At 35.3% G+C, this 15,476-nt stretch overlaps 1 protein-coding gene across 5 annotated transcripts in view; it reads left to right on the forward strand.

The window, feature by feature from the left end:
* The window catches only part of NELL2 (neural EGFL like 2), a 428,916-nt gene that overhangs the window by 207,164 nt on the left and 206,276 nt on the right, over window positions 1-15,476 (forward strand). For all 5 annotated transcript variants that reach the window (XM_064369806.1, XM_064369807.1, XM_064369805.1 and 2 more), the window contains exons 11-12: window positions 8,317-8,408; window positions 12,186-12,288. In XM_064369806.1, coding sequence (XP_064225876.1) covers window positions 8,317-8,408; window positions 12,186-12,288 — 195 coding nt within the window. The remainder of the gene's footprint in view (window positions 1-8,316; window positions 8,409-12,185; window positions 12,289-15,476) is intronic.

Consider the following 15,476-nt stretch of genomic DNA (forward strand, 5'->3'; position numbering starts at 1 on the left):
TTTCTTTAGGTCAGTGTCTGTGGGTTTTTTTATTTTATTTTTAATTTTTTGATTAGGCTGAGCCCACTGACTGGCACGTAATAGCCAGTAAAGTAATAATTTTTTGTGTGTGTGTGAGTGAGATTATGCACAAGAACATTTCCACAGTATTCTTCTCAATAAATGTGGCTGAGGGGAAATTTATCAATATATATAGAATAGCATCACTGAAGACATGAAAGATTATGGGAGGCCCTTTTGCTTCTTATTTAATTCCAGAGGCATTTGGAAGTAATGTAACCAAATTTTCTTTTGATTATTTATTATTGTGAGAAGGGTAATTTTGGTGATAATTTAATTCTTAATTTACAGAGGTAACATAATGTGTTTAATATTTTAACCTTGATGTTTCATTTTGCATAGCTGTCAAAAACTTTTACTTGATTGACCCCAAAGAGAAAAACTATCAGTATTTCAAATTTTTCCATCCTCAGCTGCTTCCTCTGCTCTCTATTCCCTCCTCTTTGTGCCATCCCTTCCGCTTGCCTTGCTCTACACGAGCTTGCTCCCTTTAACCTTGTGCCTTTTCTCTTCTCTTGGCCTACATTTTTTTGCATAATGGAGTTATTAATATAGCTCTCATGAAACTGCATTGAAAAATGTCCTCCTAATAGAGCTACCCCTCAACAGTTTTCTCCTTTGTTTTGCCTGCACACCAAAAACTGTTCTGAAGCAGCAAAATCACTTTTTCAATGTTTCTACTTTTAATCTCTTAGTTGAGCATTAACATTTGGTTTATAATGAAAAGAATCATGCCTTGCAGTTCACACAACATTTTACATTTAATATCTTCATCACTATAATATCAAAACAACATGTGTCTAAATGGTGCTAGCATTTTGGAAAAAAGAAAAAAAAAAGTTATTCACAAAGTTAAACCAAAGACTAGATGTTCCTATATTGACCAAATTCACTGGGTTATGGTGGTAAGAAAAGATGCACAGAAGGACTGTCAGATAGATTCTAGTTCTAACTTTGAAAGTGATAATATGCAAACTTTTCTTTATTATATTATACATTATATTTGTTTGTCTAGTGGTAATGAAACCTGTCTCTTCATGTGTGTCCATGTTCTGTTGCTTTAATAGTATTTAAGTATTGACACAAATACTGTATTTTCCTCTAAATCTTTACCTCCAGTCATTCAATTTATTTTTCTTATTGCCAGAGGACTAAATGAATCGATTGCATTGTCTTTTTAAAAGACTGTTCTATGGTATATGAGCCAGGATCAAGAATAAGACTAGTAACAGAAAAGTAGCTAAATTAAAAGAATTTCAGAATACTTTAAGATTGCCATTTAAGTTGGTAAAGTGAGAGTAAAAAATGCTGAATCTCTGCTTATAGCAATAGTGTGTGCCTTTTTGCTATTAACTTCTAAACATTTAATTTTTGTTTTCTCAGCTTATAGGTTCTCTAAACTAAAGGCTAATCTGGACAGGGTGCTTGAATTTTTGCTCTTGTTCTATTCTAGGAGGTATTTTTATCCTTCTTTGCCTCCTAACCCCTCACAACTGCTAAATTTATAGTATTTCAGGGCCCATTCTCTTTTTGGAAGAATAAGCTACTGACCTAAATTAAGGCACCCCAGGAGAAGCACTCTTTGGTCCTTTAGAAACCCAAGGACATGATGTATATAAAACAGAAAAGGGAGATCGCACAACTACTATTGAGATCTCATTTCTTAAGCTCTAATATTAGTTTTGCAAACAACTAAATTCCCAAACAATTAATGAGATTTAGCTAAGGGGCACGATCATGTCTAATTCATGAATTTGTAAATTATTTAAGCACTCTGAACTTCTGATCATTTTAAACAACATTGACTCACATATACTGGTTTTATTAGGGAAAGAAGAAGTTTTGTCATCAATTGTCCAAGCGGACTTTCTTTGAGCGTGCTAATTTGCATTTTTATGTTAGTAAGTTACTGCTATGACAGTAACCAGCTACTTTCTCAATGCTCCCATTTCAGATGTTTCTGATGTGCTCCAGTTGAAAGTAAGCTGTCATTTTACAGAAAGGGCAGAATGTTTCTGTAAGATACGGTCTGTAGAATCTTTGTCATAAGATGCAAACTCCACAGGTGAGAAATGTAAAGGGAAAAATGAGGTTTAGAGAGGTTCAATTTTAGATTTTTTTATTTTTATCAAACAGGAAGCTGGAAGAGAATTTATCAAAAAATTTTAAAAACCTTGAGAGTGTATGACTCAGAGCCCGTTCTGGGTGCTGAATAAAATCCAAAGACAAGTAAGACACTGTCTCTGTCCTGAGATAAGAAAGAAGAAAAAGTGTACAACTCACTAGAGAAAAAGAAAATGTGTTCAGGGCTATAATAGAGATTTAAGCATTGTAGAGAAGAGAGACATTAATTTGTATCAGTAGTGCTCAAGACTTTTATTACAACCATATTGTTAAGAATTGACTCCAAGAGAGTCCAGATTACAAAAAAAGATTGTGGGTTGGATAAATGCAGAATAGCTGATTGGAGCCTTTTGAGAATACCGAAACACCTTTAGACTTCTTGTTTGACTCTGCGGAATCTTTGCCTGCCTCATGAATGCATTTACTGTACATTCTTTTAAAACATCTAAAATACAAATACACATAATTATAGTTAATGAGTTATTTTCTCATCCAACAGCTTTGATTTGTATATCATTAACAAAATATTGGCTCAGAATGAAGTAACTGCTATTATACATTTTTAAGAAGTCTCCCAAAGGGAATCAAAATTTCAAAGAACACCATAGGAAAGCTACTACTTTATAAAATACTCTGTCCTTAACAGATAATCAATCAATCTAAAGATTACTGATAGTTGGTGTTTTGAAAATGAATTTTAAATAAACTGTAAGTCCATACTCACTTAAGTGAATTATACTGGCTTTCTTTTTGGTATTTATACCTTTTAATTTTATACTGAATCATTTTTAAAGGGATTGATACCAATTGGGAAGTTTAAAGTAGATGCATATATTTTCAATTAAGTAATAAGAAGAAAAAGCTAAATATATAGGGAGGAAATGTTTAGAAGTGAAATCTCATGCCCTTTAGCTTATATATTCTGAAATAATTTTAGATTTAGATAATTCTTTCTACAAAGGTTTGCTGAAGTTCATTTAAATCTCATTAGAGGAATCGCAGTTGCCATCTCTGCATTAATGACCAGTAAATTAAGATTTTAATGTGGAACTTAGAATTTTCAGAGTTTTACTGTCTTCTTTCACTTATCCATTTCTCAGTCTGTGTTATAAATTACCTTTCACTTTTTAACAACTGATGACTTTCAAACTTGTCTGTACCATCTCTTGTTTCCTATTTGCTGTTTTTATGTTGTTAAAATGAAGTGAAAATAATTTGTATTAATTGCTTTTTTAGATTCTCTCATAATTATGATGCTAGTGACTATACAATTTGTAATGTTTAACATAACCTTGGTAGAACATATATATCAAGTGTTATATTGTCCTGTTGAATTTCTCCAAGTTCTTGTTAATGTCTCTACTTATCACTAAATAGATTGTGTGCTGGAAAGCTCTGGGTGACATAAATCACATAGACCACCATGTGAATGCACTCCCTGGAGTTATGCCAACAGCAGCATCTACCAGAGTCAGAATAAATATGCATATCACATTGCTTAATATTAATAACTAATGAGTAGCTATTGTTCTATGGGTTAGTATGATTTCTAAATGGTGTAGCTTCTTAGTCTACAAAGTGATAAGCCTGTATGAATAAATTAAACACATCTCCCTAGAAGTTTTATATCTTAAAATATATACACATAATGTATTTACTGAATCACTCAGCACAGACTTTTGAAAATATAGCCTAATTGAAACAGTTCTACTTTAAGCTTGTAAATGATTTGAGGTGTAGAAATCCATAGTTGCATCACAAAACACTTAATGTGGTATATACACTCACTCACATGTACACAAGCCAAACAACAAAATTAGGAAAGAAATGAAGCCTCTGGCTGTAAACATGTGCATGCAATTAACATGGTTAAAAGGAGCAATAAATATAGTAAAAATGATTATTCCTATATTGTTTTATGGAGGAAGTGATTTTTCTTACTTTATACTCTACTGGGGACAAGTTAGCAGGCAGATACTTTTCAGTTAGAGAATTCTGGGGATGGTCCTGTAGCCATTGTGGTAACCAGCAATTATTGTTATCTCTGAGAATTTGCACCTGATACCTGCATGGGTTGGCCTTGGTTAAAATTAGGGCGTAGGCCTGATCTGCTTTCCTTCCTCTGTTTACACACCTGAGTTTTCCACAGCTAATTTCCCTCATTTTACCCTCTGACTGCCTGTAAAACTCATTTTGATAATCTCAAGGAGGCTCTACATTTTAAAAATATCTGTTTTCTCTTTCAAACCTTTTCCTTCTTTATTCCACTCTCTCATGCCCTTCTGAGCAAGCTATCCTGGTAAACTAGACCTCTTGGTGGCTTATACTGAATTAATGTAATAGACACCTATTCTTGTTATTGTTCAGCTAGTTTCAAGTAGAGTTCACCGATGGGAGACACTGGCAGGAAATTGGAAGAAAGGAGGAAAGAAGGTTGGCTATGTTTCTTTCCTGCACCAGGTTATGTCTCTGGCCATAGTTGTGCTCTCACGATTATAGGTTTCACAAGGCAGCCTCTCCTCCATAATTCTACCTTATTGGACTCTAGTAAAACCATTTTCTTCCCTTGTTCCTTAGCCCTAGCGTAATGATGACTCCTTGCTGTTACCACAGTCTGGATCCTTGAGCAGCCCTTGTTTCTTTTCTTTTTTTCTTTTTTAAATTTTACTTTAGGTTCTGGGGTACATGTGTAGGTCATGCAGGGTTGTTGCATAGGTGCATACTATATCCAGCATTTCTCCCCATGTTATCCCTCCCCACCCTTTCCATCCCCCGCTGTCCCTCCCCTAGCACCCTCCCAACTCCCCTCAGTGTGTGATGCTCCTCTCCCTGAGTCCATGTGTTCTCATTGTTCAACACCTGCCTATGAGTGAGAACATGCGGTGTTTGGTTTTCTGTTCTTGTGTCAGTTTGCCGAGAATGATGGTTTCCAGATTAATCCAAGTCCCTACAAAGGACACAAACTCATCATTATTTATGGCTGTGTAGTATTCCATGGTGTATATGTGCCACATTTTCTTTGTCCAGTCTATCATTGATGGGCATTTGGGTTGGTTCCAGGTCTTTGCTATTGTAAACAGGGCTGCAGTGAACATACGTGTGCATGTGTCTTTATAGTAGAACGATTTATAGTTCTATTTTCTTAATCTTAATCCAGCTGTTCCTTCTTAGAAGTTAATTTGGTCTCCTGAGTTTCTGTATAACTTATGAATTATTTAATCATAGAATTTCAGTGTGGCTTCTCTTAGTTGTGTATGAGTCTGTCTGCCCTACTAGATAGTGAGGCAAGAAGCACATTAAATTTGTCTTTGAATTCCAGTACCTAGCAGAGTATCTGACATGTGATAGGAGCTCAGTACACATTTGTTAAATGAACGAATAGGTTAACAAGACTGTTACTCCCTGAATCTTCTCTTAGAAAACTCCTAGAACCATTCTAATGCCCACCCCCGCTTTTTTTTTAAGACCAAGACTCGCTCTCTCGTCCAGGCTGGAGTGCAGTGGTGCAATCTCAGCTCACTGCAGCTCTGCCTCCCAGGTTCAAGTAATTCTCCTGCCTCAGCTTCCTGAGTAGCTGAAAACTACAGGCACTTGCCACCATGCCCAGCTAATTTTTTGTGTTTTCAGTAGAGACAGGGTTTCACTGTGTTAGCCATTTTTATGATTCTTTGCAATCGTTTTAGGAATCATTATATCTTTTTTGAATTTCTTCACAGTTCTCCTCTAAAGAGCTAGCTAAGAAATATCCTACTAGTGTTACTGAATATTTCATGTCAACATTAGAATTATGGAGAATTACAGCAACTTATCAAAAAAGAAAATTAAATAAACATCACTCACTTTGGGTTCTCCCTAAGCCACCTTCTTCCTGCTTGTGCTCATTGCAATTGTGACCTCATTCATTTTTGTGCTGCTTCCCTCCTTGCCAAGCTCCATTTGGTGCCCTACTGTCCTGCAGGTTGCCTATTTGAGTCTTTTGAATTAAGAGTTTAGAACAGAAGGCCCCTTTTCTCTACATGAGTATTAAATTATCAAAAGACTCTATGTAAAGAGAATTTACTCTTGTGTGTTTTTACAATGTTTCCTTTCCCCTCTGTGTAAGAAAGATTTAGAAGACCATTGTTTTTCTTCCACTTACCCTTGGACTTATATAGGCTGCAGTTATCAAGTCATATAAGATAATAGGCTTAGAAACCTTTGAATGGCAGTTACTGAATAGATGTAAGAAAGGTTTTATTTATTATCATTATCTTATAAAATATAGTACTTATTAAGTATAATTAAATGTGCAATATACTAGGTATGTTGAGGTTACTGGGTTTCATAAAAACAAAAATAAAATCCTAGAAGTTAGATGTCAGAGAGATATATTTTGTAATTAATGAGGTTTATTAAGTAAATGCACATACCATTTTAATTCATAATATGATAGTATACAACTGATAAATCCTTTGTTTCATTTTGAACATTCAGGAGTGAGCATATTTTAGCCAGACTTTAAGTGATATAATTAATGCAAGTAAATTGTATTCTTTGCTAGTAAGCTCTAAAAAGTTAAAAATCAATTGACTAGAAGATATGCTTTTTGTAGTCAAATTTGTTAATAAATGCTAAGTAAGGAGATGAGTTGAAAGATGACCTTTTTAAAAAATGTGCACAATTTTCATTATTTAAATATGCAACTTTAAAATAGTTTTTCAAGGAAAGTGAGAGTTGTGTTAACTTTGGGTATGAATATTTATACAATAATATGTTAATATTATTAAGAGAATAGACCAGGCATGGTGGCTCATGCCTGTAATCCCAGCACTTTGGGAGGGTAGGCAGAAGGACCACTTGGCACTTTTGGGAGGGAAGGCAGAAGGACAGGAGACCAGCCTAGGCAGCACAGCAAGACCCTGTTTCTAAAAGAAAAAAATAATAAAATTAAAAAATAAAGGTATGTCTAATTTCTTTTATTATTGGCAAGTTGATACTTTTAAAGGTAATAGGGATATATAAATTTCAAAGAGAGAAATAATTTCTTATAATTCACACAGTGGAATTAAAAGAAAATGTACACATTCACTTTATAGGATTTGTATAGTTAAAATAAAAAATTGGATTTAGTAAATATGGGGAACAAATTGCCAGAGTCTGTATCAGTTGGTCACTTCCACTGGTCTTTGAAATAATTATCTTAGGGTAGATCTAGATGTTATGGGGATCTGCAGCATCTACAATATTGAGTGCGCTTTCAAAGAAAAACATACAAAATTATGAAAGGAGAACTTAGTTCAGGATCTTACAAAGAGCCTAAGCCAGAGAAGGACCCTGAAAATTAGGCTTCATTAGCTTTAGGGTAAGTCTGTTTTAGGTTTGGTGATGAGTTAATGTGAGTAGTGTGAAATACTTCAAAACAAGGAAATGATTTCTGTTGGCTAAATGTTTGTGTGAACTAAATATTTTGCAAGTTTTCAAAAAAAGTATTTGATACTCTATGCATTTTTACGGATTAAAAACATATTTTTTTCCCATAGAATCTAAGGTTACATTTTAAAATTTCACTTAATTGGGACAGAAGCAAGGCTGGTTCAGATTAAGACCTATCAGCATCCTATATGGGGTGCCCTAACCCTTACATGCTTATAAGTAAAATAACACTAAACCGTAAACCCTAAAACTTACATGGATGTGCTGAAATGAATATAGCTTCTTTCTGTTATAATTTTCTATTTTAAAATTCTGTAGTGGTATATAAAACAAAAACTTTTCTCATATTGTTCCCTGATTCTCATTACCCTTGATTTATTGCCACGCTAAGTGCCTACTTAATATGCCCTAAGTGGGGCATCATCTGTCAGGCAAGTAATTGGCTGCAAGTCTGCTTCTTGGCACTACTTTTTCAGAGTCTAATTCTGACTTGTCATTGCCCTTTTTCTTTTTTGTATCTTATTTTACTCTCTCAACTTAATTTGCGTGACGCTAATTTAAGTTTACATGTGTCTTGCAGTAGATTGAATTGAGGTTTCTGGTTATTCAAACATGTTGAAAAAAAGGAGTAAAAACGTGAATTGCTGTTACAAGATGATCTGATCCCTTCTAAGCTATTTTTCCAATAAAATAAATGTATATGTATTTTTTACTCCAAAGCGATATGCCAATTTCAAGGACGAACCTACTTTGAAGGAGAAAGAAATACGGTCTATTCCTCTTCTGGAGTATGTGTTCTCTATGAGTGCAAGGTAAGAAGACCATTCATGGATCTTTCAAAATTGTCTCTATTTATAAACACAATAAAAGTTTCTTGACTAGCTCACCCTTGAAATACGTTTTTGAAATTCTAATGCAAAGAGAAAATTCACAATGTCAATTACAGTTCGAATGTAAAGAAATTCTCATTTTTTTTAGAACATGTAAATTAGTGGTTGAAAAATCATTTTCCCAATAAATAAAAATGTCATTTTGTCAAATTAAAGCCTTGTAAAGTTGTCTTATATTTTCAAATTCAAATCAGCTCCTTATTTGCTGTTGGGAGGAAAATGTAGGTGAAGTTAGACTTAGCTTTTTGTCACTAATGATTTTGAACCATGTGAGAAATATTGCTTGGTTCAATTAAAAGCAAAACAAAAAGCTACCTAACTAAAATTAATTGTTGGATAGAATTGAGACTGTTGTTGTTCTAATTCCCTTTGGAAGGACTGTTTTAAATTAGATAAAGAGGAATTCCTTACAAATTCACTTGCCAAGGTTTCTGAAGCAAATGTGATTCATTTGAACTTTTGCCCTTGACCTACTAATTGAAAAACTAAATATGTTTCACAACACTTTTCATGTTTGCCCCTTGTAAATTATAATATTATATTTCTTGACCCTAGTATTACATTTCAATCTTTATTCCATATGAAGGAAACTGTCTCTATATAAAATTTCTGCCTTGGGTTTCATTTTTATTTGATAGTTAATTTTCCTCTTTAAATACTTACTGTACATGGGTTTGGGAAATGATTTAGTATGTATAAATTATGTAGAAAATTAAAATAGTGATATATGCTGCTGGCACCACCAATAAACTGTGAGCATCTATATGATTGCTAAGGGTGAGGGAAAGGAAAATCCTAAGAATTTTGCCAAGACAAATTGAATCTGAAAGAAGCTATCCACTTTATGCATCTTAATTTGGAAATCCTTTGAGATAAGCAAGGAGGAGATGCAAAGAGGCAAGACTGTGACAGATTTGATTTCTAGAACATGAAAGCTCTGATTTCTTTATGCCCATTATAAAGTGTCCTAGCTGCTTCTTTTAGTTTTAAATCAGCTTTCCAATGATGTAGGTTCCCATCAAGAGAATAGAGGCACAGGAACATTAAAATGAATTACTCAACCTGTATTTCAAGATGATGGATTTTCCTTTATCAGCATCCCTACACCAAGGCTCTTGTGAGTGGAGTAAGTCCCACAATAGATAAAAGAATTGGAAGACAAAGTGAGATCTAGTAACTCAAAAATGAGAAAAGGGATTCAGAGTAGTTACTTTAAGGAGGGTGGAAAACTTTTGCCAGCTGGCTTCTATAGTAATCTCTAACATTAAAATGTGGGCTCTAAATTTAAAAATCTTGAGGACATTTAAAGTTTTCTCTACTTTCTCTCTCTCTCTTTCTCTCTCTCTCTCTCTGTGTGTGTGTGTGTGTATGTGTGTGTGTGAGAGAGAGAGTGTATGTGTATCCTATTCATTTTACCAGAATATGTCTCATAATACTGATAATTGTGGTTTAGAAATGTACTGGTATAATTGCCTATTGGATTTTAAAGTTGCTATTATATAAAATTGTTTGAATTTAAATAGGTTCAGCTAGAAGTCTGTAGAGAGGCAACACTGCAGGTGCTCAGCAAATTTTAGATAAATGAGTGAATGTTACCTTTTATTTACTCAAACAAAAGGTACAATTTTTTACCTTCTAATGCTGCACCATCCAATAGAAATATGATGCAAACCACAAACATAATTTTTATTGGATCTTTTTTTTTTTCTTTGAGACTGAGTTTCACTCTGTCACCCAAGCTGGAGTGCTGTGGCGCGATCTCTGCTCACTGCAACCTCTGCCTCCCCGGTTAAAGCAATTCTCCTGCCTCAGCCTCCTGAGTAGCTGGGATTACAGGTGTCCATCACTATGTCCAACTAATTTTTTGTATTTTTAGTAGAGACAGGGTTTCACCATGTTGGCCAGGATGGTCTTGAACTCCTGACCTCTTGATTCATCTGCCTTGGCCTCCCAAAGTGCTGAGATTACAAGCGTGAGCCAGGCCTGGACCAATTTTTTTTTTGGTTTCCCCTGTATATCCAAAATATCATCATTTCAATGTGTAATCAATATGAATTGTATTAATAAAATATTGTCCATTTTTTTGTTAAACTAAGTCTTCAAACTCTCGTGTATACTTTGCAATTACAGTGTAAAAGAGCCACATGTAGCTAGTGGCTATTGATTGGAGAGCACAGCTCTATTAGATCATCATAAGCTTTTGTACTAAGTTCTTCACTTTAAGGACTTTCACAGTTTCTTTTCCCTTCAAGGCCCTTAGCTCCTGTATTTACAGTGTTACATAATTGACAGCTCATTCACACATCCATTTTCTGGGCTGTCAGTTCTAGTCCCTGTTTGTTCTTTTTTTTTTTTTTTGATGGAGTCTTGTTCTGTCACCCAGGCTAGACTGCAGTGGCACGATCTTGGCTCACTGCAACCCCCACCTCTCAGGTTCAAGCTATTCTCCTGCCTCAGCCTCCCAAGTAGCTGGAATTACAGGTGCCCACCACCGTGCCCAGCTAATTTTTGTATTTTTGGTAGATACGGGGTTTTGCCATCTTGGCCAGGCTGGTTTCGAACTCCTGACCTTGTGATCTACCTGCCTCGGCTTCCCAAATTGCTGGGATTACAGGTGTGAGTCACTGCGCCCAGCCCATTATTTTATTGTCAGTTTTGTGGCTTTGAAAATATGTCCTGGGGTCTGTGACTTTAATACTAACACAGAAAAACACTGTGGTTTTGGAAATCAGATTGCCAGAACTGATTTCACTACTAAACCAAGAGAAGACTAGCATTTGACTCCACTGTATACATGTCTCCTGCCACCTTCTTGACAAAAGCTTATGATTTAGAGAAGGTCCTTTATATAAATGAGCCAGGAAAAGGCAGATATTGAAATGTGTACTTCTTCTATGAAAGCTTTCCTTGCAGAACTGATATCTACAAATCTAAGCTATTGAGCAGTTGTTAAAATGGAAGCTTGCAAGTTACAAGAGTTATTTAATTACTTATATATTGGTTAGCATAATATAACATAGTTAATGACGCTTGTTTTTAGGAGACTGGAGACCGACAGTATAGAAAACAAATGTTTGCTCCTAAGGCAGGGCTACTTCAATTGTCAGGAAAGTATTTTGTATTTTGATTTCCCCTTGGGAAGTACTTAATCTTTTTGTCTGCAAGAACCACAATGATTTTACATTGATTTTTTTCATTTATTTAAGAAAATTTTTACAGTGTCAATTATGTGCCTGAAAATGTGCTAGATATTAATTTACAAGAGACTTGAATCCTGTCCTCATTTTCCTTGTAGTTTTGTGGGACATAGTCAATATTTCTTACCAGAATCATCTGTGAGAATCTTCTTATAACAAAACCTTATAAGAAAACTGAAATGTTTCAAAAGGGCTTACAAATGTATTTTAAAACTAGCAAACATTTCCAGGATTACATAGATGTTTGGCAAATTATACACATGGCTGCAGTGTGGCAGAATCAGTGTGACTGATTCCTATTCTAAACACTTGCTCATTCTAAAGGCTTTTTTCAGTTGGGATTTATTACCATTTTGGAAGTGAGCCCATGACCCATGCAGAGGTCCTCAGAACAAAAATTTTCCTCTGATCTTAAAAGAGCCTTCTCAGATGCTGGATCTGGAAACTTCTTAGCAAGTCCTGATGACAAAATTTGAAGCATTTCTTTTGTGTTGTCTAACAGGACCAGACCATGAAACTTGTTGAGAGTTCAGGCTGTCCAGCTTTGGATTGTCCAGAGTCTCATCAGATTACCTTGTCTCACAGCTGTTGCAAAGTTTGTAAAGGTAAGACTTTTTTGGAAAGTAAAATTTATGTGCAAGAGTCATTCTAGTAGGCTAGTATAACTGACACGAAGTAGAAACTCTTATGAGTGAATTATTTCCATAGACTAATAGTATTTCCCTATATGCTCTCCTGATTTGGCACAGAGTAGCACAGTAGATAGTCATGAAATATTTACTGAACTGAATTAAAACCGAGCTGCTCCCATGCATTTCTGCAAGGTGTCTTGTACCTGTCTCAAGCTTTGGATTTCTAAATTCCTTTCTGTATGCTGGTTCGGAATCAACACAGCTTTACTAAAGAAAGTTACACAACAATATTGAGTTAGTTATTTTATTGGCAGTTACTGTTCTTGGCAAGTGAGTTTTGTTTGTTTATCATTTCTCCTCAGCTTCTTTTTATAACTTACCTATAATACTTTCCCTTATTATTACTTCAGATCCCTCTCTTCTTGATTCTACTCTCAATTCTCACCCATAGTTTTCTGGACTACTGAGAAGAGAGAGGCCATCAGACATACATTGTTTGTTCTGTGTTGCCTCTGATATGATAGGACTAGAACTAGTAATTAGAAGGGACTTCGATTATTAGTTCAATATAAGTAGGAGGGACTTTGATTATTAGTTCAAGATAAGTTCAAGAAATTAACTGCCAGAAGGCAATGAATTTCCATCACTAAAGGTTTTTAAACTAGGTATGTTATTATAGATTCATATATTAAATTAAAACATTGATTATATGGACCTCTTTAAGATCCTTGACAATCATGAAATATATGCATCTTCCTGTATTATATTGGAATTATATGCTTGCGTATCCATCTTTTGCATTAGACAATGCATCTTGTGGGCAGAGCTGAGTCTTTATGTTCATCTCTATATCCTTAATATCTAGTATAATATCTGGAATGTAGTTGGTACTTATAACTGATGTAATTGGTGCTGTATGACATACTGCCCCAAATGAGCTACTAGTACTTGTTTGAATAATGACCTTTATGTTGATGCAAAATGAAGCTTAGATAGAAAAAGTAAGACAAAGAAACGTTATGAAACGTATACTATTTTGTTTTCTTTTAACCTGCTCTAACAAAAATGGACATAGGATCTGATAGATCCTAGATCACCCACTCCCATTTTTAGCAGGGTGGTATAGTTTGGTTTTGTTTTTAGTTTTTAAGTTACTTTTCTATCCACTCAATAGAGAGTTTTTAAATCTCAGTTTATGTGAGGCTCTTTAGGAATCAGAAAATGGTTTAAGACATGGTCTGCCCATCAAGGAGCCTCCAGCGTAACTCTGCAAAAATTTGAAACACTTCTAAAAGGAACTATGATCACATGGACATATAATAAGGACCATAAGAGCTTTCACCCTCACAGTGCCTGAGTCAGTGCCTTACACAAAGCATGTTGCAATTTTCTATGAATCAGGAATGCTCTTTGGATTTGGGCCTCCCAGTTTGCAGCTTACTAGAGTGTTTTTGGCATCCAAACATGGGTAGGCCATATCAGTGTTTCTTAAACTTCAATATACATATGACTAATTTTGGGATATTGTCAAAATGCAGATTTTTATTCAGTAGGTCTAGGGTCAGGCCTAAGAATCTGAGTTTCTAAAAAAAAAAACTAGGTGATGCTGATGCTGATGACAAGCAGGACTACACTTTTAGTAGTTCTCTGTTGCTGCAAAAAACACTATCTATTGCTGCTCCAAAACTCAGTGATTAACACAATAGTATCGTGGGTCAGGAATTCAGACGGGGCTTGGCTAAATGATTCCTGTGCTCCACGTGGTGTTAACTGGGGTCATTCAATGCTGTAGGGCTGAAAGCTGGGCTTGGCTGGGAGGTGCAAGATGGCCTCACTATATATTGGTCACCTTGGTAGGGATGGTTAGAAGGCTGAACACAGCTGGTGCTCCCTCTCTCTTTATATAATCTCAGGACTTCCTCCCATGGTCTCTCCAGCAGGGTAGTGATCAGACTTCTTAAATGGTGGCTCAGGCTTTCAAAGACTAGGTCTGGAACTGGCAACACATCACTTCTATCATACACAATTGGGCAAAGCAGTCGCAGGCAGCCCACATTCAAAAGAAGGGAAGATAGGCCTCACCATAGATAGGAGTACTGAAAAAGTGTGACCACCTTTAATGGCTATTTTTAATAGACATTAAAGGTGTCCAAGGGCTACACAGAAATTACAGAAATGAATAGCATAGAAGTTAGTCAAAGTTGGGTAAGATAAGATTTGGGTAAAAAGCTGTAATAGGGCCTTTAAGATATCAAGAGAAACCTTAACCACATCTATTTCTTTATAAAAGAGTCCTAATATATTATGAAAAGCAAGTTAATAAATGGAAAAGGTTAATACAAAAATTGTGTTATATTTACATTATTTACAGTTTAAAAAAATTAATGTGTTTACATAGCATACTTAAAAACACAATGATAGACTGTATCATGACTGATACCCTTCCATCTGAGATTTTGATGTAACTGATATAAGATGGGTGGGGCCTTGGCATTACTATTTTTAGAAACTCCCTGATAAATTATTTTTCACAGCTGGGATTGTGAACCACTGGCTTGGATAATCCTCAAACTGAAATTGGACAGTTGTCCCTTCTTGAAATAATTAGCACCATTTTTAATAAAGATTGCATCAATTTCTGGTTTCAAATATGTAAAATAAACATGTTCTCCTAGCATTTCTAACTTTCAAACTAAAATAAGTCAAATTTTCAAGGCTTAAATTTTTAGTCAGCTTCTAAAGATATGTTGTGACAAATTCATTTTAATAAAATTGGCCTCCTGTTTCCAGACCTATTTGTGTAGTGCTAAAGATGGTGTGTTCACATCGGAAAGAGTGAGTTGTTGGACAACAATTAGTAAATCTTCTCTGAGGGCAGAGCATGAGTTGAAGTGTTGACCTTTTCACTAGAGGCTCAGCCAGTGGTTAGAAACTAAGCTGCACACCAAAGTCAGGCTCCAAATCACTAGACGCTAAATCAAAATCACAGTGTTCTACATACCCTGTAGCTAGCCATCTTCTGTAGTAGCAGATCAGAAGAAATGTAGCAGAAAAGGTTTCTGCTTTTTTCAAATTAGAGATCCCTTTCAAGGAAGCTTGTAACAGATTACCACATGACAGAGACGAAGCGATCCAGTGAGGATTCTGACTTAGATTCAGAA

The sequence above is a fragment of the Aotus nancymaae genome, unplaced genomic scaffold, assembly GCF_030222135.1.
Source record: "Aotus nancymaae isolate 86718 unplaced genomic scaffold, 86718_ANA_hifiasm-v0.15.2.pri h1tg000092l, whole genome shotgun sequence".
Lineage (NCBI taxonomy): Eukaryota > Metazoa > Chordata > Mammalia > Primates > Aotidae > Aotus > Aotus nancymaae.